This window comes from Echiichthys vipera, assembly GCF_963691815.1.
Source record: "Echiichthys vipera genome assembly, chromosome: 6".
In the NCBI taxonomy this organism is placed as follows: Eukaryota; Metazoa; Chordata; class Actinopteri; order Perciformes; family Trachinidae; genus Echiichthys; species Echiichthys vipera.
Window position 1 is genome coordinate 16,221,888 of NC_139831.1, and position 26,218 is coordinate 16,248,105.

Sequence of the window (26,218 nt, forward strand, 5' to 3'; positions counted from 1 at the left end):
AAGACTGGAAATGGAAACTATCTTCCAAAATAAAAAGGGATTGTCTAAAACATTATATTATACGAAAATGGAGAAGAAGACAAAAATGTACTGGTATCAAAACGGTGGAAACAGCAGTTGACAGGCAGGTTAAACAAGCTGCTGTATGTCGCTGTCCGAAGTTCTGAAGTGGATCAACTCTGAGTGAGAACAGAAAATACTTATTTTCTACTTCCATTATCTCCACTACTACTACTGCTGCTGCTGCTGCTACTACTACTACCATTACTACTACTTATGCTAATCCTTTGTTTTTATTTTAACAATACATCATGTCTTTCCAGATTGCCACTTTAATCAAACTAAAATGTCTAAAAACGTAAATAGTCTACAAACTACAGTCTTCTAATCGCACAATAAGCACGGAAATTGTATATACCCTGTTTGTTACTCAAAAAAATAAGATGTGTACCATGAACTCCACTTTAAATACATAACAATACACTGAAAAAGTATAAAATCAGTCTAACCTCTAGAGGAGAGTCTGGTTCGTCCAGGATGCTCTTTTCACTCTGTATCCGCTGCATCGTCGCTGTAGAACTGGGGTCCATTATCAGCACGTTCTGACTACCGGCTCTGCCGAATTTACAGTCACTCTTTCTGGAGTCAGTCGTCCTGCACACCTCGTAATTGTACACGTGTTGGAGAGTCCCTGTCCCCAGAGTGTCTGAGTAACGTGGTGGATAATAGGGAATCACAGGGAGATTGGAGTGATACAGGATGCGAGACTGTCTCCACCTGTAGATTTTCACTGATATAATAACCACTAAACACGTGATGAAGAGGAAGGAGACTACAGCCAAAGCCAACACTAAGTAAAAAGTCAGGTTGTCGTTGTACTCCTTGTCGTGTGTAAAGTCAGTGAACTCAGACAGCACTTCAGGGAAGCTGTCCGCCACCGCCACGTTAACAATGACTGTAGCTGAACGAGAGGGCTGCCCGTTGTCCTCCACGATAACAGTCAGTCTTTGTTTCACAGCATCTTTATCAGTGACTTGGCGGATAGTTCTTATTTCTCCATTCTGTAAGCCCACTTCAAACAGCGCCCTGTCTGTGGCTTTCTGCAGTTTATAGGAGAGCCAGGCATTCTGTCCAGAGTCCACATCAACAGCCACCACTTTAGTCACCAGATAGCCCACATCTGCTGAACGAGGCACCATTTCAGCCACCAGAGAGCCACCAGTCTGGACTGGGTACAGAACCTGAGGAGGGTTGTCGTTCTGGTCCTGGATCAGTATTTTCACACTCACGTTGCTACTGAGTGGAGGGGAGCCTCCATCCTGCGCTGTGACGCGGAAGTGGAAGTATTTGATCTGCTCGTAGTCAAAAGAGCGCACTGCATGGATGACTCCACTATCAGCACTAACGGACACATATGAGGAGACTGGCACTCCGTTAACAGAGGAGTCCTCCAGTATGTAAGAAACACGGGCATTCTGGTTCCAGTCAGCGTCTCTGGCTTTCACTGTGAATATAGAGAGGCCTGGTGTGTTGTTTTCGACAATGTAGGCCTCATATGAGCTCCTCTCAAAGACAGGAGCGTTATCATTCATATCAGAGATCTGTAAGGTGAGAGTGACGCTGCTGGAGAGGGAGGGTACTCCTTCATCAGAGCAGGTCACAGTTATATTACATTGAGAAGCGATCTCTCTGTCTAATTCACTGTCTGTCACTAAACTATAGAAATTATTTGTTGATTTCTTTAAAATGAAGGGTATATTTTCACTAATTAAACATACCACTTTCCCATTTTCTCCACTGTCCTTGTCCTCAATATTTATCATTGTAACGACTGTGTTGAGTTCTGCATCCTCTGAAATCACAGTTGACTTCGACATTATGTTGATTTCAGGCCTGTTGTCATTTACATCTTGCACATCGACGATTAATTTACAGGAGTCCGTGAGTCCTCCATCGTCACTAGCACGTACATTTATTTGAAAACTTCGCGACTCTTCAAAATCTATATTTCCTATTAGAGTGATATCACCATTTTCCTTGTTTATCTTAAACACGTTCCTGACTTCATCTAACGTATTCGTGATTGAATAAGTAATTTTACCATTTGAACCCTGATCTGCATCTGAGGCTGAAACAGTTGCAACAACTGTGCCTTTAGGTGAGTTCTCAGTAACTGTAGCTTTGTATGTTTGCTGTGTGAAAACGGGGGCATTATCATTGACGTCTAAAACTGTGATGACAATCATCATTGTTCCTGACATCTGCGGCTCTCCTCCATCTACAGCCGTTAACACTAGAGATATCTGCTCTTGTTTCTCTCTGTCTAAAGGCTTTTGTAGCACCATCTCTACATTTTTATTTCCATCGGCGTTATTACGGAGCTTAAGAGCGAAATTATCAGTTGGTTTTAAATCGTACCTTTGAAGATCATTCATTCCAACATCAAGATCCACTGCCCTTTCCAGCACAAATTTTGCCCCGATCACAGCTGACTCACTTATTTTGAATTGTATTTCACCTTCTTCAAATTTCGGTGAATTATCATTTACATCCGTGATCTGGACTGTAACGGTGTAAAACTCCATAGGATTTTCCAAAATAATCTGAAAATGTAGAGCACAAGGCGTCGTCTGTCTGCAGAGCGCCTCTCTGTCGATTCTCTCTTTAACAAGGAGGACTCCTCTTTCTCTGCTCAGCTCGATGTACTGATCGCTGTCTCGGGTATAGATTCGAGCTTTACCAGAGGTCAAACGTTTGGTTTCTATACCTAAATCTTGTGCTATGTTACCAACTAAAGAGCCTTTCGCCATTTCCTCCGGTATTGTGTAGCTGACCTGCCCGATTACCGAGCCCAGCGAAAGAAAAGAGATCACCAACAGCGCTTGTCCTTCCATTGTTCTAGCAGAGTATTCCCGAAGCTTCCACAGAGCGGTTATATATCCCATAAAATGAAATCCATTCAAGCGTCAAACATCAATTACGCAGGTGTATAATCCCCTCAATGGAAAAAAACAGTCTATGTGGTCGTTGTGTCTGTTAACATATAATCTACAAATCCCCAAAGTCCGTTCTTTCCCGTCTTGCTCTCTCTTCATAATGATGACGTTACATGGGAGGTGCTGCTACAACCCTACTGTCAGCCCTGTACACATGGTCAACAGCGGCCCTGAGAGTTCATAATACAAAACTGCAGAAGACCAATATGAACTTATGTGTCCAGCAGCGTTAGTGGATAGGGTTACTTTAAACTAGGTAATTAAAGCCGTGTAAGTAAAAATATCCACTTCCCTAACGGTAGGTCACCACATAATAACAGTTGATGGCTCTAGTATCTCACTATTGTTATGTTCAGCCAGATTAATGTGCCTATAAAAACAAAACAAAACTTAAAACAATTGACTGAAAGTATATAAAGAAAAATAGAACAAATTGCATAATACTAATGAAAAAAAACAATCATAAGAATAAAATAGTACAACCTTTAAAAGGGGAGAAATGGAGATGAAAAAAAAAGTCCCGAAAAGTCTCTATCCAAGGTCCTGAAATGATGAACGTCTAAAATATGCCAACACTAGCCTACTGACCACCCATTAACGTTTATGGTGGAAAAAAAAGAAAATTATGTTCTTTACATGAGACAAATAAGTGTCAGATATATTTGGGGAACAAAAACATTTCCTCGCGAAACCATGTGTATAATAAGCATTCAGTAAATATGAATCCTACTGTATACTCAATTTGCACTAAAATAAAGCTAATTGGCAGATAATTTCACACAGAAAATTGGATGTTCAATCAAAAAGTTTCAACAAGACTCTCTTTCTCTCCTTTTCTTCCTCCCCAACCGTTCAAGACAGATGGCAGTCCTCCATAGAGATGGATCTGTCCGACGTTCCTGCCTTTTAAAGGGAAGGTTTTCGTTGGCACTGTGTACTCAATGGGGGATTATTGGGTCTATGTTTATTCGTAAATAAGTCATAGAGCGTGGTCTATACCTACTGTAAAGTGTCCTGACATAACTTTTGTTATGATTTGGCACTGTAAATAAAATTAAATAGAACTGAACTGAACTCCAAAGCCAGATTACTGACACAAATATAGACTGCAGAAAAAGGGACGAATAAAACAATTGAAATAGAAATGTTAAATAGAACAATAAAGTTGGGCAGACACATTGATACAAATGTTAAGTCATACACCACTATTTGCTACAGAAAGCCTTAAAGGATGTATTATTAAAATGGTCTATTAAAAAAAAATACTCTAACCTCTAAGGGGGAAATCAGTCAGCTTTGAGAAACAATGCAAATAAGCCAATGAGAAGTAGGTGTGAAATATTATCACAGCCTATCATTGGCTGAGAATGTAAGTGATGGAATGCTGACCATGGTTCTCAAAATGCGGCAATCGCAATCAGCAGTTAACAGCCAATGCAACTAAACACTGCAAAAAGAAAAAAAATGCACAAAGGAAACGACATTATTTAACTGACCTCCAGAGGGGAGTCTGGTTCGTCCAGGATGCTCTTTTCACTCTGTATCCGCTGCATCGTCCCTGTAGAACTGGGGTCCATTATCAGCACGTTCTGACTACCGGCTCTGCCGAACTTACAGTCACTCTTTCTGGAGTCGGTCGTCCTGCACACCTCGTAATTGTACACGTGTTGGAGAGTCCCTGTCCCCAGAGTGTCTGAGTAACGTGGTGGATAATATGGAATCACAGGGAGATTGGAGTGATACATGATGCGAGACTGTCTCCATCTGTAGATTTTCACTGATATAATAACCACTAAACACGTGATGAAGAGGAAGGAGACTACAGCCAAAGCCAACACTAAGTAAAAAGTCAGGTTGTCATTGTACTCCTTGTCGTGTGTAAAGTCAGTGAACTCAGACAGCACTTCGGGGAAGCTGTCCGCCACCGCCACGTTAACAATGACTGTAGCTGAACGAGAGGGCTGCCCGTTGTCCTCCACGATAACAGTCAGTCTTTGTTTCACAGCATCTTTATCAGTGACTTGGCGGATAGTTCTTATTTCTCCATTCTGTAAGCCCACTTCAAACAGCGCCCTGTCTGTGGCTTTCTGCAGTTTATAGGAGAGCCAGGCATTCTGTCCAGAGTCCACATCAACAGCCACCACTTTAGTCACCAGATAGCCCACATCTGCTGAACGAGGCACCATTTCAGCCAACAGAGAGCCACCAGTCTGGACTGGATACAGAACCTGAGGAGGGTTGTCGTTCTGGTCCTGGATCAGTATTTTCACTGTCACATTGCTACTGAGTGGAGGGGAGCCTCCATCCTGCGCTTTGACGCGGAAGTGGAAGTCTTTGATCTGCTCGTAGTCGAAAGAGCGCACTGCATGGATGACTCCACTATCAGCACTAACGGACACATATGAGGAGACTGGCACTCCGTTAACAGAGGAGTCCTCCAGTATGTAAGAAACACGGGCATTCTGGTTCCAGTCAGCGTCTCTGGCTTTCACTGTGAATATAGAGAGGCCTGGTGTGTTGTTCTCTACAATGTAGGCCTCATATGAGCTCCTCTCAAAGACAGGCGCGTTATCATTCACATCAGAGATCTGTAAGGTGAGAGTGACGCTGCTGGAGAGGGAGGGCACTCCTTCATCAGAGCAGGTCACAGTGATATTATATTGAGAGGCCCTCTCTCTGTCTAATTCACTGTCCGTTATAACGGTAAAGAAATTATTTGTTGTTGATTTAATGGCGAAGGGAATGTTTTCGTTTAAAGCACACATAACTTTACCGTTATCGTTTGAGTCTGCATCTTGTATATTTAGCATTGTTACGACCGTTCCGTGTTTCATGTTCTCAGATACTGTGTTTGAGTTCGACATGATGTTTATGGATGGAGGGTTATCATTTGTATCTGTCACGTCCACAATGACTTTACATGCGTCTGATAATCCTCCCTGATCGGACACCTGGACATCCAGCTCATAAAGTCTCTTCTTTTCATAATCTACGTTTCCAGTTAAAGTCAGTACTCCGCTATTTTCATCAATTTTAAAGAGAACAGCTGTTCCAGATTTTGAAATCATGTATGTTACTTTTCCGTTACTGCCTTTATCTAGGTCTGTAGCCCTCACCGTAGTTATTAAAGTGCCAACAGCAGCATTTTCTATAACACTTGCTTTGTATTCCGGTTTTGAACAAACAGGCGGGTTGTCATTGACGTCTAACACAGTTATGACGATCTGCATTGTCCCCGAAAGCTGTGGCTCACCACCATCCAGAGCGGTTAGTGTTAATGATATATGCTCGTGTTTTTCTCGGTCTAATGGTTTCTGTAAAACCATCTCGACATGTTTTGTTCCGTCGCCTCGGCTGATGGTTTTCAAAATGAAATTATCACTTGGTTTCAGTACGTAGCTGTCCAATGCGTTTACACCAACATCATCGTCTATTGCCTTCTCCAAAACAAATCTTGCTCCGGTAAGAGCTGATTCGCTAATTTCATATTTCATCTCACCCCTCTCAAATGTGGGAGGATTGTCATTTATATCCGTAATTTCGACAGTAACCGTGTAAAACTCCATTGGGTTTTCAAGGATCATTTGAAAATGGAGTGCGCAGGGCATTGTTTGACCACATAGAGATTCTCTGTCTATCCTGTCTTTAATAAGGAGGACTCCTCTTTCTCTCTTCAGCTCGATATATTCCTCAGTGTTACCCGTATAAATGCGAGCTTTACCGGACTTCAGTCTTTCCACACCCAAACCTAAATCCTGGGCTATATTTCCTATCAGTGCACCCTTTGTCATTTCCTCCGGAATGGAGTAGCTGACTTGCCCCTGCACTACACTGAGAGAGAGCAGCGAGATAAACAACAGCACTTGCCATCCCATCGTTCCGGTCGACACGTCTGTGAAGTAAACCAGAAAATCCTGTGTCTTCCCCCAAGGTTCCAAATTTCGAGCTGTAAGATACACGTATATGGTCCTGAAGATGGCACTTATCTTAAATCGTGGAACAAAGAAATCCCATTGTGCAGTCCATGCGTATGTTGTGGCGGTCCCGACGGTTATCTCTGCCTTTCTCTATTTCCCCGTGTAAAATGCTGAGGTATAAGGGAGGTACTGCAACGAATGTTTCCTCAGCAACTCGATGGCCAACAGCGTCCCTCTCTGTTCAATGGACTGAACTACATTATGCATTACTGTGGCTACCACAATAAATACATTTCAACCAATACAACATAACTATTTACTAAGACATATTTGAATCATTTAAATCCAATATGAACACTTGAAATATTCCTGAACAATTACCACCACAAGACTAAAACAACGGATAATAAAAATCTGAATATGAAGCAATAATACAACAAAAAAGGGACAGCTGCAAAAACATACAAGTACAGCTACACATGCAAAGGAGTCATACAATAAAATGAGAAACGTGTTAATTATCTCTCATACTACAGCGTTGCAATGACAACAAATATAGTGAGCACCGTCCATTTTGCTGAAAGGTACAACGCACTGGTGAATGAATTATGGATATTAAAGAACATGAGAGAGAGAGTGAGAGAGAGAGAGAGAGAGAGAGAGAGAGAGAGAGAGAGAGAGAGAGAGAGAGAGAGAGAGAGAGAGAGAGAGAGAAGGGGGGGGGGTCATACATATTCCCCATCTCTTCAGGCATTTGAGTATCAGGACTATGATGTACACTGTCCATGGTGCTGAATCTGAATCACCACAAAAAGGAAGTGGAAAACGTTTTCAAAAACTATCCAATATGTTGCCAAACATCGCACACAGTTAGTGGATAAAGAACATTTATATAATCTGCAAAACTGACCTCTAGAGGAGAGTCTGGTTCATCCAGGATGCTCTTTTCACTCTGTATCCGCTGCATCGTCCCTGTAGAACTGGGGTCCATTATCAGCACGTTCTGACTACCGGCTCTGCCGAACTTACAGTCACTCTTTCTGGAGTCAGTCGTCCTGCACACCTCGTAATTGTACACGTGTTGGAGAGTCCCTGTCCCCAAAGTGTCTGAGTAACGTGGTGGATAATATGGAATCACAGGGAGATTGGAGTGATACAGGATGCGAGACTGTCTCCATCTGTAGATTTTCACTGATATAATAACCACTAAACACGTGATGAAGAGGAAGGAGACTACAGCCAAAGCCAACACTAAGTAAAAAGTCAGGTTGTCATTGTACTCCTTGTCGTGTGTAAAGTCAGTGAACTCAGACAGCACTTCAGGGAAGCTGTCCGCCACCGCCACGTTAACAATGACTGTAGCTGAACGAGAGGGCTGCCCGTTGTCCTCCACGATAACAGTCAGTCTTTGTTTCACAGCATCTTTATCAGTGACTTGGCGGATAGTTCTTATTTCTCCATTCTGTAAGCCCACTTCAAACAGCGCCCTGTCTGTGGCTTTCTGCAGTTTATAGGAGAGCCAGGCATTCTGTCCAGAGTCCACATCAACAGCCACCACTTTAGTCACCAGATAGCCCACATCTGCTGAACGAGGCACCATTTCAGCCACCAGAGAGCCACCAGTCTGGACTGGGTACAGAACCTGAGGAGGGTTGTCGTTCTGGTCCTGGATCAGTATTTTCACACTCACGTTGCTACTGAGTGGAGGGGAGCCTCCATCCTGCGCTTTGACGCGGAAGTGGAAGTCTTTGATCTGCTCGTAGTCGAAAGAGCGCACTGCATGGATGACTCCACTATCAGCACTAACGGACACATATGAGGAGACTGGCACTCCGTTAACAGAGGAGTCCTCCAGTATGTAAGAAACACGGGCATTCTGGTTCCAGTCAGCGTCTCTGGCTTTCACTGTGAATATAGAGAGGCCCGGTGTGTTGTTTTCTACAATGTAGGCCTCATATGAGCTCCTCTCAAAGACAGGCGCGTTATCATTCACATCAGAGATCTGTAAGGTGAGAGTGACGCTGCTGGAGAGGGAGGGCACTCCTTCATCAGAGCAGGTCACAGTTATATTATATTGGGAAGCGATCTCTCTGTCTAATTCACTGTATGTCGTTAAACTGAAGAAATTTTTTGACGTGGAGGAAATTACAAATGGAATGTTCTCGTTAATGTAACATTGCACATTTCCATTTTTGCCCGAATCTGGATCTTGAATATTTATCATTGTCACAACAGTACCAGGCTGAATGTCCTCTTTTATTGCACTGGACTTTGACATTACATTTATAGCAGGTATATTGTCATTTATGTCTGTTATTTCTACTATAATTTTACACGAGTCAGTTAATCCTCCTTCATCACTGGCCTGTACATGAATTTGATATTGTCGCTTTCTTTCAAAGTCAGTGTTGCCAATCAGTGTAACTTCTCCGGTTTCTGTGTTTATCTCAAATAACTCGGACACATTGTCGAGTAGATTTAGAATAGCATAAGATATTTTTCCATTAGAACCTTCATCTGAGTCAGAAGCACTAACAATCACTACTTGAGTCCCCGAGGGCGAGTTTTCTTTTATTATGGACTTAAAGATTTTCTGCGTAAAAACTGGAGCATTATCATTAATATCCAACACATTTACATTTATCTGTACAGTACCGGAGAGCTGTGGGTCACCACCGTCTAAAGCAGTCAACACAAGCGACACATGATGGTGTTTCTCTCGATCTAAAGGTTTCTGTAAAACCATTTCTACCATCTTGCTTCCGTCAGCTTGATTTTGCAGCCTCAATACAAAGTTATCGGTTGGCTTTAACAAATAATTTTGAAGGCTATTCACACCGACATCCAGGTCTACTGCTTGTTGCAATAAGAACACTGCTCCTGTTATAGCTGACTCACTTATTCTGAATTTCATTTCACCTCTTTTAAAAATCGGGGCGTTGTCGTTAATATCAGTAACCTCGACGGTAATGCTGTAAAACTCCATAGGATTCTCTAAAATAACCTGGAAATGCAAAGCGCAGGGCGCCGTCTCCGCACAGATCACCTCTCGGTCTATTCTCTCTTTAATAAGGAGGACTCCTCTTTCTTTATTTAACTCGATGTACTGTGCACTGTCTCCGGTATAAATGCGAGCTTTTCCCGATTTCAGTCTTTTTACATCCAAACCCAGATCTTGGGCAATGTCACCCACGAAAGAGCCGGTCGGCATTTCCTCTGGGATGGAGTAACTGACCTGCCCAACCACTGAACTGAAATAAAGAACCGAGATTAACAGCAGCACTTGCCGTTTCATTGTTCTGTCCGTCATGTTCCTGTAAAATGAACAGCGTAATCTTACTGGAAAAGCGGGGTTTCTTCTTCACAGTTAATCCTTTTTATGTCCCCAGGTTGTAAGTAATCACCAGTAGGTCAAAATTTAAGGAAGGAAAAGCACAATATCCGTCCAACTTAACGTTTAGAGCTGCGGTCTTCGTATTATGTACTGTCCCTTGTGTCTTTCTCTCGTTCTCTATCTGAAATGATGGGGGAGGTACGGATAATTCCTTCTCCCTAACTAACACAGACTGGCCAACAGCGGCCCTAAGAGTTCACCATGCTGAACTACAGAATACTGCGGAAGATGGAAAATGATCACTGGTTGCTTTACTGTTTATGCTGGTTCTACATTCAGGTTAGACATTTTGGTCAATTTGTCAACAAACAGTAATATTAAACATATTAGTTTCACGCTCCCCTGAGCATATATACACAGTAGTTGAGTCTGAAATGCCAACGCCACCGAACTTAAAAAAAGAAGCAAAACAATACAGTAGGTCATCTGTGTATGCACAGTAATTTCAAAAGTACAGACTCGCTGTCACACACACACGCAACCCCCCCGCCACACACACACACACACACACACACACACAGCCAACTTGAACACAGAGGAAACACAGTGGATGATGCAAATCCTCCGAAATTGTCCTGAATGTTGCCCTATCCATGGTACTGAAAGGCACCGAAAACGACCAAAGCACTGACAAAACATCCAGTTCAACTCTAGACGTGTAATTATGTAAGCAAAGATAGGTGAATATTTTCAGATGACGTGAAATCATGAGTACTTAAGGCTTTTAATTATCTAAGCGTAATTGTTTGTGAAGACAACAAGCACCTAATAGTAACAATTAATTAATAACACTAAATCACTGATTTATAGAACTTTATAAAAAGACAAAGCCAACCTCTAGAGGAGAGTCCGGTTCGTCCAGGATGCTCTTTTCACTCTGTATCCGCTGCATCGTCCCTGTAGAACTGGGGTCCATTATCAGCACGTTCTGACTACCGGCTCTGCCGAACTTACAGTCACTCTTTCTGGAGTCAGTCGTCCTGCACACCTCGTAATTGTACACGTGTTGGAGAGTCCCTGTCCCCAAAGTGTCTGAGTAACGTGGTGGATAATAGGGAATCACAGGGAGATTGGAGTGATACAGGATGCGAGACTGTCTCCACCTGTAGATTTTCACTGATATAATAACCACTAAACACGTGATGAAGAGGAAGGAGACTACAGCCAAAGCCAACACTAAGAAAAAAGTCAGGTTGTCGTTGTACTCCTTGTCGTGTGTAAAGTCAGTGAACTCAGACAGCACTTCAGGGAAGCTGTCCGCCACCGCCACGTTAACAATGACTGTAGCTGAACGAGAGGGCTGCCCGTTGTCCTCCACGATAACAGTCAGTCTTTGTTTCACAGCATCTTTATCAGTGACTTGGCGGAGAGTTCTTATTTCTCCATTCTGTAAGCCCACTTCAAACAGCGCCCTGTCTGTGGCTTTCTGCAGTTTATAGGAGAGCCAGGCATTCTGTCCAGAGTCCACATCAACAGCCACCACTTTAGTCACCAGATAACCCACATCTGCTGAACGAGGCACCATTTCAGCCACCAGAGAGCCGCCAGTCTGGACTGGGTACAGAACCTGAGGAGGGTTGTCGTTCTGGTCCTGGATCAGTATCTTCACACTCACGTTGCTACTGAGTGGAGGGGAGCCTCCATCCTGCGCTTTGACGACGAAAACCAGCTGTTTGATTTGCTCATAATCAAATGAGCGCACTGCATGTAAAAGTCCAGTTTCTGAGTTTATGGACACATATGAAGAAACTGGGCTGCCACTGACCTGCGTGTCCTCCAGAAAGTACGAGATTCTTGCGTTTTGATTCCAGTCAGAATCTTGCGCGCTCACACTAAATATTGACATCCCAGGGACATTATTTTCAGTGATATAGGCAGAATAATTCGGTTTAGTAAAGAGGGGAGCATTGTCGTTTACATCAGAAATTTTTAGGTGTAAAGTTGTTTTAGTAGAAAGTGCGGGTGACCCTGAATCGATTGCAGTTACTGTAATGTTGTATTCTGGTTTCGTTTCACGATCAAAAAATACATCTGAGAGCAAATTGTAATAATTTGTCAGAGAAGACTGGATTTTAAAGGGCAGATTCAAATCTATTGAGCACGTTATTTGCCCGTTTCTTTCAGAGTCTGCATCTTTAACATTAAAAACAGCTATAGTAGTGCCCGGAGGGACATCCTCTGAAATCAGACTGGAGTAGGACATAATATTTACAACTGGAGCATTATCATTTATGTCAGTGACCTCAATGACAACTTTGGTTGCGTCAGTTAAGCCACCCTGGTCTTTGGCAATTACTCTTATTTCGTATTTTTTGTCCTTTTCAAAATCAATATTATCAGCAACAGTTATTTTGCCATTTAAACTGTCAATTTCAAATTTTTCGGCAGAATTTCCCTTTACATTAGAAAAACTATAAGTGACCAAGCCATTAGATCCACTATCGGCATCTGAAGCATTCACAGTAGTAACATAAGTGCCGATGGGTGCATTTTCTGTCACAGTAGAAGTATAAAGCGATTGATTAAATACAGGAGGATTATCGTTGGCGTCAAGAACAGTGATCTCTACATTTACTGTACCAGATCGCTGCGGAGTTCCTCCGTCTGCTGCAATCAGCTTTAAGGAGAGGTGTGGCTTCAACTCTCTGTCTAATGGCTTCTGTAAAAGCATCACAGCGAATTTGACTCCATCAGCGTTGGAGTGTTGCTTCAAAACGAAATTATCATTTGGAGTTAAAACATATTTTTGCAAGGAGTGAATCCCTGCATCAGGGTCATATGCGCTTTCTAAGTCGAAATGAGATCCTGCTGTTGCAGATTCACTGATTTCCATATTAATTACGTTATTTTTGAAAGTTGGCGCATGGTCGTTTACGTCTAATATTTCTACTGTCACCCTGTGCAGTTCAATCGGATTTTCTAAAATAATTTCGAAGCTGAAGCTGCACGGTGTTACGTCTCCACAAAGCTCCTCTCGGTCTATTCTCTCATTCACCACTAGAATCCCTTTGTCTGTTTTCAACTCGGTATACTGATTGTTTTCTCCGGTCACGATACGGGCCCGACCAGAACGGAGTCTTTTCAGGTCCAAACCAAGGTCTTGTGCTACATTACCGATGAGAGAACCTTTCTTCATCTCCTCCGGTACCGAATAACGAATCTGACCGTTGATAGTGGAAAACATGGAGATTAAAACGAACAGTTGCCATGTAATAGTCCAACACAACAGCCATTTTCCGCATCGGTGCTGGCGTATCCCCATGTCGTTACGAGTGGAATCCTGAATGTAACTGCAAATTATAATCCACACACGTATACGCAATCTACACTCCAGTTCAAAAGTGCTGCATTTTTTTAAAGCAAAAATGGATTATCAGAGCGACTGTATTCCTGTCGAACGCCTCCTGGTATGAAAGTCAGTCTTTCTCCCTCTCCTCTTTCTCTCCTCTTTCTCTCCTCACAGTTCTACGACACTAAGGACTCTGTTTTACTGATCAACAGCGTCCCTTAGAGTCCAAACGGGGGAAAGAACCGGGCCAACTGAAAATGATAAAATATTGTCTGTGTTGTCTACTCTGGGAACCGATAAGAAGACAAAACAACATGTTCCGACTGAAAAATAATACCAGCAATATCTCAACCAGGATGAAAAAGAAAATCATACACCAGCGATATAAAGCAGTAGTACCAAGCCATTGTGTGGAACTGTTCAGTTCTGCAGTGCTGAATATAAGAAAAGTAGTTAATGTATTAAGTTAAATCCTGCCTAGTTAGAAAGTAGTAAATAAAGAGGTTGAAGAAGATCAGTAAACACAACAGTAAATTAAAACATGAACAAGAGAGTCATACAAAATAGCCCACGTTCAAACAAAGGGCAACGTAGTGTGAACTGATATAAAAAGATATCGCTGTCAAAATTTGTTTTAAAGTTCTAAATATGAATAAAGAAACAAGGGACGAAAAATGAGACGCTGTCCATGGTGCTGGAAATGTAGGTATAAGGCGCGACAGTTTACAATGATTGTAACTAAACACAGAGGGAGAAATAACTGCACAGAGACGAATTATGTAACCCACCTCCAGAGGAGAGTCTGGTTCGTCCAGGATGCTCTTTTCACTCTGCATCCGCTGCATCGTCCCTGTAGAACTGGGGTCCATTATCAGCACGTTCTGACTACCGGCTCTGCCGAACTTACAGTCACTCTTTCTGGAGTCAGTCGTCCTGCACACCTCGTAATTGTACACGTGTTGGAGAGTCCCTGTCCCCAAAGTGTCTGAGTAACGTGGTGGATAATATGGAATCACAGGGAGATTGGAGTGATACAGGATGCGAGACTGTCTCCACCTGTAGATTTTCACTGATATAATAACCACTAAACACGTGATGAAGAGGAAGGAGACTACTGCCAAAGCCAACACTAAGTAAAAAGTCAGGTTGTCGTTGTACTCCTTGTCGTGTGTAAAGTCAGTGAACTCAGACAGCACTTCAGGGAAGCTGTCCGCCACCGCCACGTTAACAATGACTGTAGCTGAACGAGAGGGCTGCCCGTTGTCCTCCACGATAACAGTCAGTCTTTGTTTCACAGCATCTTTATCAGTGACTTGGCGGATAGTTCTTATTTCTCCATTCTGTAAGCCCACTTCAAACAGCGCCCTGTCGGTGGCTTTCTGCAGTTTATAGGAGAGCCAGGCATTCTGTCCAGAGTCCACATCAACAGCCACCACCTTAGTCACCAGATAGCCCACATCTGCTGAACGAGGCACCATTTCAGCCACCAGAGAGCCACCAGTCTGGACTGGGTACAGAACCTGAGGAGGGTTGTCGTTCTGGTCCTGAATCAGTATTTTCACACTCACGTTGCTACTGAGTGGAGGGGAGCCTCCATCCTGCGCCTTTACTGCTAGCTGAACTTGTTTAATCTGTTCATAGTCAAACGACCTCACTGCATAGATAGCTCCAGTTTCAGCGTTTATGGAGACGTAAGAAGAGGTAGGACTACCATTGATTTGTGTTTCCTCTAGATAGTACGATATTCTAGCATTTTGATTCCAGTCTATGTCCTGTGCTTTGACGGAAAATATGGACGCTCCTGGGGAATTGTTTTCTGTAATGTGAGCAACGTAGCTAATTTTATCAAATAAGGGGGCATTGTCATTCACATCAGATATTTTCAGGCGCAATATTGTTGTGCTTGACAAGGATGGCGATCCCGAATCGGTGGCCCTTAGAGTTATGTTATATTCCGGTACAACTTCTCTGTCAAAAGTTGAGTCTGTTACTAATGCATAATAATTCGTTAATGTTGATTTTATTTTAAATGGGAGGGCACTGTCGGTTCTACAAATAATTTGACCATTTTGCTCTGAGTCTGCGTCAATAACATTAATTATTGCCACTGTGGTACCCCAGGCAGAATCCTCCGGCACGGGGCTGGAGAATGACATCACGTTTATGACGGGTGCATTATCGTTGACGTCTACAATCTCAATTAGCACCTTACTTGAATCGGTCAACCCTCCTTGGTCCATAGCTTCGACCATAATTTCATGTTTTTTGTCTTTTTCATAATCCACCTGCCCTACAATTGTTATGGTCCCCGTAACATCGTCTAAATGAAATACGTCAGCCAGATGCTCTTTCATGTTTGAAAATCGATATGTGATCAGACCATTTGATCCACTGTCTGCATCACTTGCATTCACTGTCGTGATATAGGTGCCTTTTAATGCATTCTCCGAGACAGTAGCCCTGTAGAGAGACTGGTTGAAGATGGGAGGATTATCATTAGCATCAAGCACAGTAATATCTATATTTACTGTACCAGATCTAGATGGAGATCCACCGTCAACAGCGATGAGTTTTAGTGATATCCGTGGCTCGCTTTCTCTATCTAATGGTTTTTGTAAAATCATCTCGGCATATTTTCGACCATCTGGATTTGAGTGCTGCTTCAAACCCAAAATGCCACCCGTAGTCATTATGTATTTTTGTAAACCATTACTTCCCACATCTGCATCTTCGGCGCTGGGTAACAAAAAACGTGATCCCAGTGTAGCAGATTCGCTTATTTCAAATTTAATTTCGTCATTTCTAAACGTTGGGAAATTGTCATTTATGTCAGTTATTTCCACTGTTATTCGATGTAATTCCATAGGATTTTCTAAAATCACCTCAAAGCTGAAGCTACACGGTGTTACGTCTCCACAAAGCTGCTCTCGGTCTATTCTCTCGTTCACGACTAAAATGCCTTTGTCTGTTTTCAGCTCAGTGTACTGGATGCTTTGTCTGGTAACAATACGGGCACGGCCAGAACGAAGCCTCTGTACATCCAAACCAAGGTCTTGAGCCACGTTACCAATCAGTGAGCCCTTTTTAAGCTCCTCCGGAATTGTGTACCTGATTTGGCCAGACACAATGGAACTGAAACACCAAAGGAACAAAAGAAACGGCCATATTAACCTGCAATACCAACGCCTTTTTCCGCAAGGAGATTTCTCAAACGCCATTACACAAATAAGGAAAGATTATACCAACAGCCCGATGTACAATCCACAGGGGAAAGGTGAGTTGCTTCAAGAAATCCTTTGATTTTAAAGTCCTTGCTCCGAATGAAATTGTGGCCGTAATCCTGCTTATGAAGAACAGAGTGTTTTCTCCCCTTGCTAAAAGGAAAAATGAGGGCTCTGCCTCCAGCGAATCAACTCTGAGCACTCTTTTCACTGACCAACAGCGTCCCTTACTGTTCAAAGCATGAATATCACGAACACAGGCAGAACATTACATATGATTTAGGATAGACTTTTGGGCCAGATGAGCTGCAAATTCTACATAAAAACGCAGAAATTGAATGATATTGACATTTATAGAAAAAAAAAACAACTTTTGATTCGTGTTGTCTTTTGTGACCAAAATTACTACATAACTGTTATTAATTTAAACAAAAACAAACCCTGCATGTGCATCAATTTAAACTGGACCTAAATGTATACAGCTTTGGAATATGTGAAACTATATGACTGCTCTGGTAAAGGATAACAATAAATACTCACTGTTAAATGCAACACTAAACGCCTGCTCCACAGTACATTTAGAAGCAATTCAGAACAGGACGTTTCACCTCCAGTCAGTGACGCTGTTCATTAGTTGTGGTTCTGAAAATTCCTCAGGGGTTACCAGATAAACGAAAGATCAAAAGGGAACCCACTCTTTAGTAAGACTATATGTCAAACGTCTCACCTCCAGAGGAGAGCCAGGTTCATCCAGGATGCTCTTTTCACCATGTATCCGCTGCATCGTCCCTGTAGAACTGGGGTCCATTATCAGCACGTTCTGACTACCGGCTCTGCCGAACTTACAGTCACTCTTTCTGGAGTCAGTGGTCCTGCACACCTCGTAATTGTACACGTGTTGGAGAGTCCCTGTCCCCAAAGTGTCTGAGTAACGTGGTGGATAATAGGGAATCACAGGGAGATTGGAGTGATACATGATGCGAGACTGTCTCCATCTGTAGATTTTCACTGATATAATAACCACTAAACACGTGATGAAGAGGAAGGAGACTACAGCCAAAGCCAACACTAAGTAAAAAGTCAGGTTGTCGTTGTACTCCTTGTCGTGTGTAAAGTCAGTGAACTCAGACAGCACTTCAGGGAAGCTGTCCGCCACCGCCACGTTAACAATGACTGTAGCTGAACGAGAGGGCTGCCCGTTGTCCTCCACGATAACAGTCAGTCTTTGTTTCACAGCATCTTTATCAGTGACTTGGCGGATAGTTCTTATTTCTCCATTCTGTAAGCCCACTTCAAACAGCGCCCTGTCGGTGGCTTTCTGCAGTTTATAGGAGAGCCAGGCATTCTGTCCAGAGTCCACATCAACAGCCACCACTTTAGTCACCAGATAGCCCACATCTGCTGAACGAGGCACCATTTCAGCCACCAGAGAGCCACCAGTCTGGACTGGGTACAGAACCTGAGGAGGGTTGTCGTTCTGATCTTGAATAATTAACTTAACTGTGGTATTGCTGCTTAAAGGTGGGGAACCCCCATCCTGTCCTTTCACAAAAATATTTAATGTTTTAATTTGCTCAAAGTCAAACGATCGAACTGCCTGTATAACACCACTTTCTGCATTAACAGATATGTAAGTGGATATAGGGTTACCATTTACCTGACTATCAATAAGCAGATAAGACACTCGTGCGTTCTGCCCCGAGTCAGAGTCGTGCGCTTTAAGGGAAAACACAGATACTCCTGGTGAGTTATTCTCCATGACATGAGCTTCATAAAGACTCTGTTCAAATACAGGGGCATTATCATTGACGTCGGATATACGAAGTGTTATTGTCTTGTTAGTCGAGAGTGGTGGGCTACCTTCATCCACAGCCGTGAAAGTTATATTGTAATCGGGATTACGTTCCCTGTCAAGGACACCGTTCGTGACCAGAGTATAATAATTCTTTAGAGATGAGTGGATTGCAAACGGGATATTGCCGTCAACTGAGCAGTCTACTTTACCATTTTTGCCTGAATCTAAGTCTTTTACGTTGATGATAGCAACCGTGGTCCCGCTAGGAGAATCCTCAGCGATGGCACTTGAAAAAGAGGTTAGTGTTATTACAGGCGCGTTGTCATTTACATCCGTCACCTCAATTATTACGTTGGTTGATGTGCTTTGCCCACCTTGATCTTTTGCCTGCACACCTATCTCATATATTTTACTCTCTTCATAATCAATTATGCGGTTTACAGTTAAATCGCCGCTGTTTTCGTCCAGATTAAATAGTTCAGCAACATTACTAAACATGCGATTAAAGTGGTATGTAACACGGCCATTCATGCCTTCATCTGCATCTGTTGCACTCAAGCTCACCACTAATGTTCCTTTTGGAACATTTTCTTTAACAGACGCCTTGAAAATTGTTTGCGTAAAAACCGGAGCATTGTCATTTGTGTCCCTGACAGTTACATGTATTTTTAGTGTCCCTGATCTTTGTGGTTCGCCACCGTCCACAGCAGTTAGCGTGAGAAGCATCTTTTCCTCTTTCTCACGGTCTAAACCATTAGAAAGATACAGCTGTGCATATTTATGACCATTTGGGCTGGATAAGACTTTAATATTAAAATGGGTTGTTGGGTGTAACGTATAGCCGTGTAAAGCGTTTATGCCAACGTCGGGGTCGGTGGCACTCTCTTGTAATATTTCGGTCCCTGGAAGAGCAGATTCTAGTATTTCTACATGCACTTCTTTCTCATGAAACACAGGCGCATTATCATTAACATCTAACACTTCCACAACAACGCTGTGTAGTTGCATTGGATTCATCATAATCATTTCAAAATTCAAGCTGCAGGGCGCTGTCTGTCCGCAGAGCTGCTCTCTATCTATTCTTTCTCCCACGACAAGAATCCCTTTGTCTGCATCCAGCCTAATATACTCGCTGCTATCACCGCTAACAATTCGGGCACCGCCCGATAACAGTCTTTTAGCGTCGATGCCTAAGTCTTCAGCCACATTTCCGACAAAGGAGCGCTTTCTCATCTCCTCTGGGACAGAGTAGCGGATTTGACAGACTGTCCCTTCAATGAGAAAAACAAGGATGAAGGCCCGTACTTGCCATGTAACCGTGGATTCACTGCTTAGAAAAGGCATATTTCCGAGGCAATCCACCCAAATGCATATAAAAGTATACTGAAAAAAGGCAGCCTATTAATCCGTATCGTCCTTATTTTGATTGCTTTATATTCCAAAATGCAACAACGAATGCATTAGTATATACATCATTGGTGAAAATGAAGACCGAATGTCCTGCTCTCCGCGCTACGCCAAGATAAGTGCTGGAGGTGTAGCTGCAAATCAAAAGCTCCAAATGTGTTTTGAAGACCAACAGCGGCCCTTAGAGTCTAATATGAAGATGACAAGTACAGTCCCTAACATAAGACATGATCATTAAATAGCAGTTCAAAGTGTTTAGGAACGTTAAAAAATAAGTTAAAAATATTTAATACAAAATGCATCTTACACATGTTTTAATTGACAAGAGATAAAGCCAAATAGTAATGAAGATGAAACACATTATGTGTTTTAACTGGAAACACTCTTTCAACATAATATTCCATGTGCTCTCTCGCTTCAAACAAATAGAGATAGCTGGAAGGAGAGTCCAAAAATATTTTCTGATTTTAACAGAAAAAAAACCGCCCATGTACAGAAATTAAATGCTGGTAAGTTCAGCATCAGAGAAGGTAATTTATGGTGTGCATTTTCATTACCAAATTGTTCTCACTAATTGGCTAAACTCTGACAGGAGCTGTCCATCAATAGTGGTACTGAAGATGCATTCTGAGCAGGCAGTGAGACATGCCATGGAGATAAATGATGTCTGTAATATAAAAATGCAGGACAAGGTAATGCATTGCACGTTTGTGAAGAATGATGAATCGGGTAACCCACCTCTAGAGGAGAGTCAGGTTCATCAAGGATGCTCTTTTCACTCTGTATCCGCTGCATCGTCCCTGTAGAACTGGGGTCCATTATCAGCACGTTCTGACTACCGGCTCTGCCGAACTTACAGTCACTCTTTCTGGAGTCAGTCGTCCTGCACACCTCGTAATTGTACACGTGTTGGAGAGTCCCTGTCCCCAGAGTGTCTGAATAACGTGGTGGATAATATGGAATCACAGGGAGATTGGAGTGATACAGGATGCGAGACTGTCTCCATCTGTAGATTTTCACTGATATAATAACCACTAAACACGTGATGAAGAGGAAGGAGACAACAGCCAAAGCCAACACTAAGTAAAAAGTCAGGTTGTCGTTGTACTCCTTGTCGTGTGTAAAGTCAGTGAACTCAGACAGCACTTCAGGGAAGCTGTCCGCCACCGCCACGTTAACAATGACTGTAGCTGAACGAGAGGGCTGCCCGTTGTCCTCCACGATAACAGTCAGTCTTTGTTTCACAGCATCTTTATCAGTGACTTGGCGGATAGTTCTTATTTCTCCATTCTGTAAGCCCACTTCAAACAGCGCCCTGTCTGTGGCTTTCTGCAGTTTATAGGAGAGCCAGGCATTCTGTCCAGAGTCCACATCAACAGCCACCACTTTAGTCACCAGATAGCCCACATCTGCTGAACGAGGCACCATTTCAGCCACCAGAGAGCCACCAGTCTGGACTGGGTACAGAACCTGAGGAGGGTTGTCGTTCTGGTCCTGGACATTAATCCTGACTGTGGTCACTGAACTCAGAGGAGGGGATCCAGCATCACGAGCAGTTACGTTAAATTCAAACAACTTTATTTGCTCATAATCTAAAGACCTCACTGCATGAATGACACCATTATCTGTATTTACTGACACTAACGAAGACACTGCCACTCCATTTATCTCTCTCTCTTCCAGAAAGTAAGAAACACGAGCGTTTTGGCCCCAGTCGGCATCTTTAGCACCGAGAGTGAACACAGAAAACCCAGGAGAGTTGTTCTCTGGAACAGTTTTACTATATTCTGATTGGTCAAATTTGGGTGGGCTGTCATTCACGTCAGACACTTTTACATTAACGTTTTTACTGCTCACTAGAGGCGGAGAGCCTTGGTCAGAGACGGTTATGGTGATATTATACTCAGGAATACTTTCTCTGTCCAAGAAGTTCTCGGTGACTATAGTATAGTATCCTGTTAATGAAGACTCGATTTTGAAAGGTATGTCAGAGTTAATGGCGCACTTGACAACACCGTTACCATCAGAGTCTTCGTCATCAACATTAATAACAGCTATAGTTGTACCAGGAGGAGAATCCTCGGATATGGAGTTAGAAAATGACATTAGCTGTATTGTAGGGACGTTGTCATTCTCGTCAATTATTTGAATAATAACTTTGCACGTGTCTGAATATCCGCCGTGATCACTGGCCTGAACATTTAATTGATACGTCTTAGATTTTTCAAAGTCCAATTTACCTGCAACTTTAATTTCTCCCGTTTTAACATTTACTTCAAAAAGCTGCTTCGCATCTCTGGCAACATTAGCTATAGAATACGTCACTTCACCATTGACTCCTGTATCTGCGTCATTTGCACTAACAGAAGTCACAACTGTTCCTTCAGGAGAATTCTCCTTAACATCTGCTTTATAAACAGGCTGGCTGCACACTGGCGCATTATCGTTAGCGTCTAGCACAGTGATATGAATACGCACTGTCCCAGATCTGTGTGGCTCCCCTCCATCTGAAGCAATCAGTACGAGAGTGTGACTTTCCTCTTTCTCTCGGTCTAACGGGTTTTGTAAAACCATTTCGAGAAATTTCCCTCCATCGGGCTGGCTCTGTACTTCCAATTTGAAATGATCTGAGGGTCTAAGTATGTATTTTTGAATATCATTAATACCAACATCAGGATCGTCAGCACTCACCAAAGAGAAGCGAGTCCCTGATGTTACACTTTCAGCTATTTTCAAATTCATGTCATCCTTTGGGAACGACGGGCTGTTATCGTTGATGTCTATAACCTCCACTGTTACCCGATAAAGCTGGATAGGATTTTCTAATATGACCTCGAAACTGAAGCTGCAGGGCGTCGTCTTTCCACACAGCTCTTCTCGGTCGATTCGCTCTTTAATAACAAGGGTGCCTTTGTCTCGGTTTAAATCGACATACTGTCGGCTTCCTTTTGTAATAATACGAGCTTTACCTGATATGAGCCTCGCCACGTCCAAACCTAAATCTCTAGCAATGTTTCCAACAAAAGAGCCTTCTGCCTGCTCCTCTGGTACGGAATACCGAGCCTGTCCAGTCACCGAGCTCAGCTTGAAAAGACAAAGAATGACAAACAGTGTTTGCCATCGGCCTCTGCGAGCGATTATCCACATACAAGCCATCATAAATCCAGAGGAAAAGACGCAGTTATCCCCGTCAACTACAAACTGATGTAATCAAATCATTGGAATGAAAAAAGTAACGGTGTTTCCAGCAGATAAGTCCACGATAAATGCTAATCTTTAAACCTTCAGGGGGAGGACCGTCCTCTCTTCAAGCAGGAAAACACTGAACAGAATAAAGGGGTGGACCGCTGCACCGCTTATTTAGACAGTTAGTCAGTGATGTATCAACAGCGGCGCTCAGAGCCCATCCACGGTAATGTATGTGCTGTTCATATTATAATAAACACTTAAAATGTTGTGTAAATGATGGCTACTGACTTTAAACGAATGCTTATAAAATGCATATGAATATGAATTTAAATAGAAATATGAACAATATTGGTAGAAGTCGTATTTCTAGATGGTAAAGTTTACGAGTTAAAGTTATGAGAAAAGTGGAAAGTTTTCAAGCCAGAAATGACTTTCAGGTTGGGAGGAGCTGTCCACACTGTGGTGCTGAAAGTAACAGAGTGCAGTTGTTTTTACATAAATTGTAAAAACTACCTAACGCAAATTAAATCCAGGTGATACAAACAATGTTTGAAGAAGTAGTAATGAAGTTGCATATTGCACCTCACCTCCAGAGGAGAGTCTGGTTCATCCAGGATGCTCTTTTCACTCTGTATCCGCTGCATCGTCCCTGTAGAACTGGGGTCCATTATCAGCACGTTCTGACTACCGGCTCTGCCGAACTTACAGTCACTCTTTCTGGAGTCAGTCGTCCTGCACACCTCGTAATTGTACACGTGTTGGAGAGTCCCTGTTCCCAAAGTGTCTGAGTAACGTGGTGGATAATAGGGAATCACAGGGAGATTGGAGTGATACATGATGCGAGACTGTCTCCATCTGTAGATTTTCACTGATATAATAACCACTAAACACGTGATGAAGAGGAAGGAGACTACAGCCAAAGCCAACACTAAGAAAAAAGTCAGGTTGTCGTTGTACTCCTTGTCGTGTGTAAAGTCAGTGAACTCAGACAGCACTTCAGGGAAGCTGTCCGCCACCGCCACGTTAACAATGACTGTAGCTGAACGAGAGGGCTGCCCGTTGTCCTTCACGACAACAGTCAGTCTTTGTTTCACAGCATCTTTATCAGTGACTTGGCGGATAGTTCTTATTTCTCCATTCTGTAAGCCCACTTCAAACAGCGCCCTGTCTGTGGCTTTCTGAAGTTTATAGGAGAGCCAGGCATTCTGTCCAGAGTCCACATCAACAGCCACCACTTTAGTCACCAGATAGCCCACATCTGCTGAACGAGGCACCATTTCAGCAACCAGAGAGCCACCAGTCTGGACTGGGTACAGAACCTGAGGAGGGTTGTCGTTCTGGTCCTGGACATTAATCCTGACTGTGGTCACTGAACTCAGAGGAGGGGATCCAGCATCACGAGCAGTTACGTTAAATTCAAACCACTTTATTTGCTCATAATCTAAAGACCTCACTGCATGAATGACACCATTATCTGAATTTACTGACACTAACGAAGACACTGCCACTCCATTTATCTCTCTCTCTTCCAGAAAGTAAGAAACACGAGCGTTTTGGCCCCAGTCGGCATCTTTAGCACCGAGAGTGAACACAGAAAACCCAGGAGAGTTGTTCTCTGGAACAGTTTTACTATATTCTGATTGGTCAAATTTGGGTGGGCTGTCATTCACGTCAGACACTTTTACATTAACGTTTTTACTGCTCACTAGAGGCGGAGAGCCTTGGTCAGAGACGGTTATGGTGATATTATACTCAGGGATACTTTCTCTGTCCAAGAAGTTGTCGGTGACTATAGTATAGTATCCTGTTAATGAAGACTCGATTTTGAAAGGTATGTCAGAGTTAATGGCGCACTTGACAACACCGTTACCATCAGAGTCTTCGTCATCAACATTAATAACAGCTATAGTTGTACCAGGAGGAGAATCCTCGGATATGGAGTTAGAAAATGACATTAGCTGTATTGTAGGGACGTTGTCATTCTCGTCAATTATTTGAATAATAACTTTGCACGTGTCTGAATATCCGCCGTGATCACTGGCCTGAACATTTAATTGATACGTCTTAGATTTTTCAAAGTCCAATTTACCTGCAACTTTAATTTCTCCCGTTTTAACATTTACTTCAAAAAGCTGCTTCGCATCTCTGGCAACATGAGCTATAGAATACGTCACTTCTCCATTGACTCCTTTATCTGCGTCATTTGCACTAACAGAAGTTACAACTGTTCCTTCAGGAGAATTCTCCTTAACATCTGCTTTATAAACAGGCTGGCTGCACACTGGCGCATTATCGTTAGCGTCTAGCACAGTGATATGAATACGCACTGTCCCCGATCTGTGTGGCTCCCCTCCATCTGAAGCAATCAGTACGAGAGTGTGACTTTCCTCTTTCTCTCGGTCTAACGGGTTTTGTAAAACCATTTCGAGAAATTTTCCTCCATCGGGCTGGCTCTGTACTTCCAATTTGAAATGATCTGAGGGTCTAAGTATGTATTTTTGAATATCATTAATACCAACATCAGGGTCGTCAGCACTCACCAAAGAGAAGCGAGTCCCTGATGCGGCATTTTCAATCATTTTCAAATGTATTTCATCCTTTGGGAACGACGGGCTGTTATCGTTGATGTCTATAACCTCCACTGTTACCCGATAAAGCTGGATAGGATTTTCTAATATGACCTCGAAACTGAAGCTGCAGGGCGTCGTCTTTCCACACAGCTCTTCTCGGTCGATTCGCTCTTTAATAACAAGGGTGCCTTTGTCTCGGTTTAAATCGACATACTGTCGGCTTCCTTTTGTAATAATACGAGCTTTACCTGATATGAGCCTCGCCACGTCCAAACCTAAATCTCTAGCAATGTTTCCAACAAAAGAGCCCTCTGCCTGCTCCTCTGGTACGGAATACCGAGCCTGTCCAGTCACCGAGCTCAGCTTGAAAAGACAAAGAATGACAAACAGTGTTTGCCATCGGCCTCTGCGAGCGATTATCCACATACAAGCCATCATAA

At 42.8% G+C, this 26,218-nt stretch overlaps 4 protein-coding genes across 4 annotated transcripts; all 4 read right to left on the bottom strand.

Annotated features, from left to right (window-relative positions):
• Positions 1–464: 464 nt before the first annotated feature.
• Positions 465–2,894, bottom strand: LOC310947988 (protocadherin gamma-A2-like; the record flags this gene model as incomplete). Its single annotated transcript, XM_083914979.1, has 1 exon — positions 465–2,894. The coding sequence occupies one exon, from the start codon at positions 2,892–2,894 to the stop codon at positions 465–467; it is 2,430 nt and encodes an 809-aa protein (XP_083771105.1).
• Positions 2,895–4,483: 1,589 nt separating this feature from the next.
• On the bottom strand, positions 4,484–10,223 carry LOC310947989 (uncharacterized protein; the record flags this gene model as incomplete). The annotated part of the gene is made up of 2 exons (XM_083914980.1): positions 4,484–6,942; positions 7,820–10,223. 2 exons carry the CDS (start codon positions 10,221–10,223, stop codon positions 4,484–4,486), a joined length of 4,863 nt encoding a protein of 1,620 aa, XP_083771106.1.
• An 898-nt stretch (positions 10,224–11,121) lies between these two features.
• Positions 11,122–23,178, bottom strand: LOC310947990 (uncharacterized protein; the record flags this gene model as incomplete). The annotated part of the gene is made up of 6 exons (XM_083914981.1): positions 11,122–13,587; positions 14,385–15,140; positions 17,545–18,276; positions 18,475–18,533; positions 18,822–18,898; positions 20,726–23,178. The coding sequence occupies 6 exons, from the start codon at positions 23,176–23,178 to the stop codon at positions 11,122–11,124; spliced, it is 6,543 nt and encodes a 2,180-aa protein (XP_083771107.1).
• Positions 23,179–23,717: 539 nt separating this feature from the next.
• LOC310947991 (protocadherin beta-16-like) lies at positions 23,718–26,216 on the bottom strand (the record flags this gene model as incomplete). Its single annotated transcript, XM_083914982.1, has 1 exon — positions 23,718–26,216. The coding sequence occupies one exon, from the start codon at positions 26,214–26,216 to the stop codon at positions 23,718–23,720; it is 2,499 nt and encodes an 832-aa protein (XP_083771108.1).
• Between the last annotated feature and the right edge of the window lie 2 nt (positions 26,217–26,218).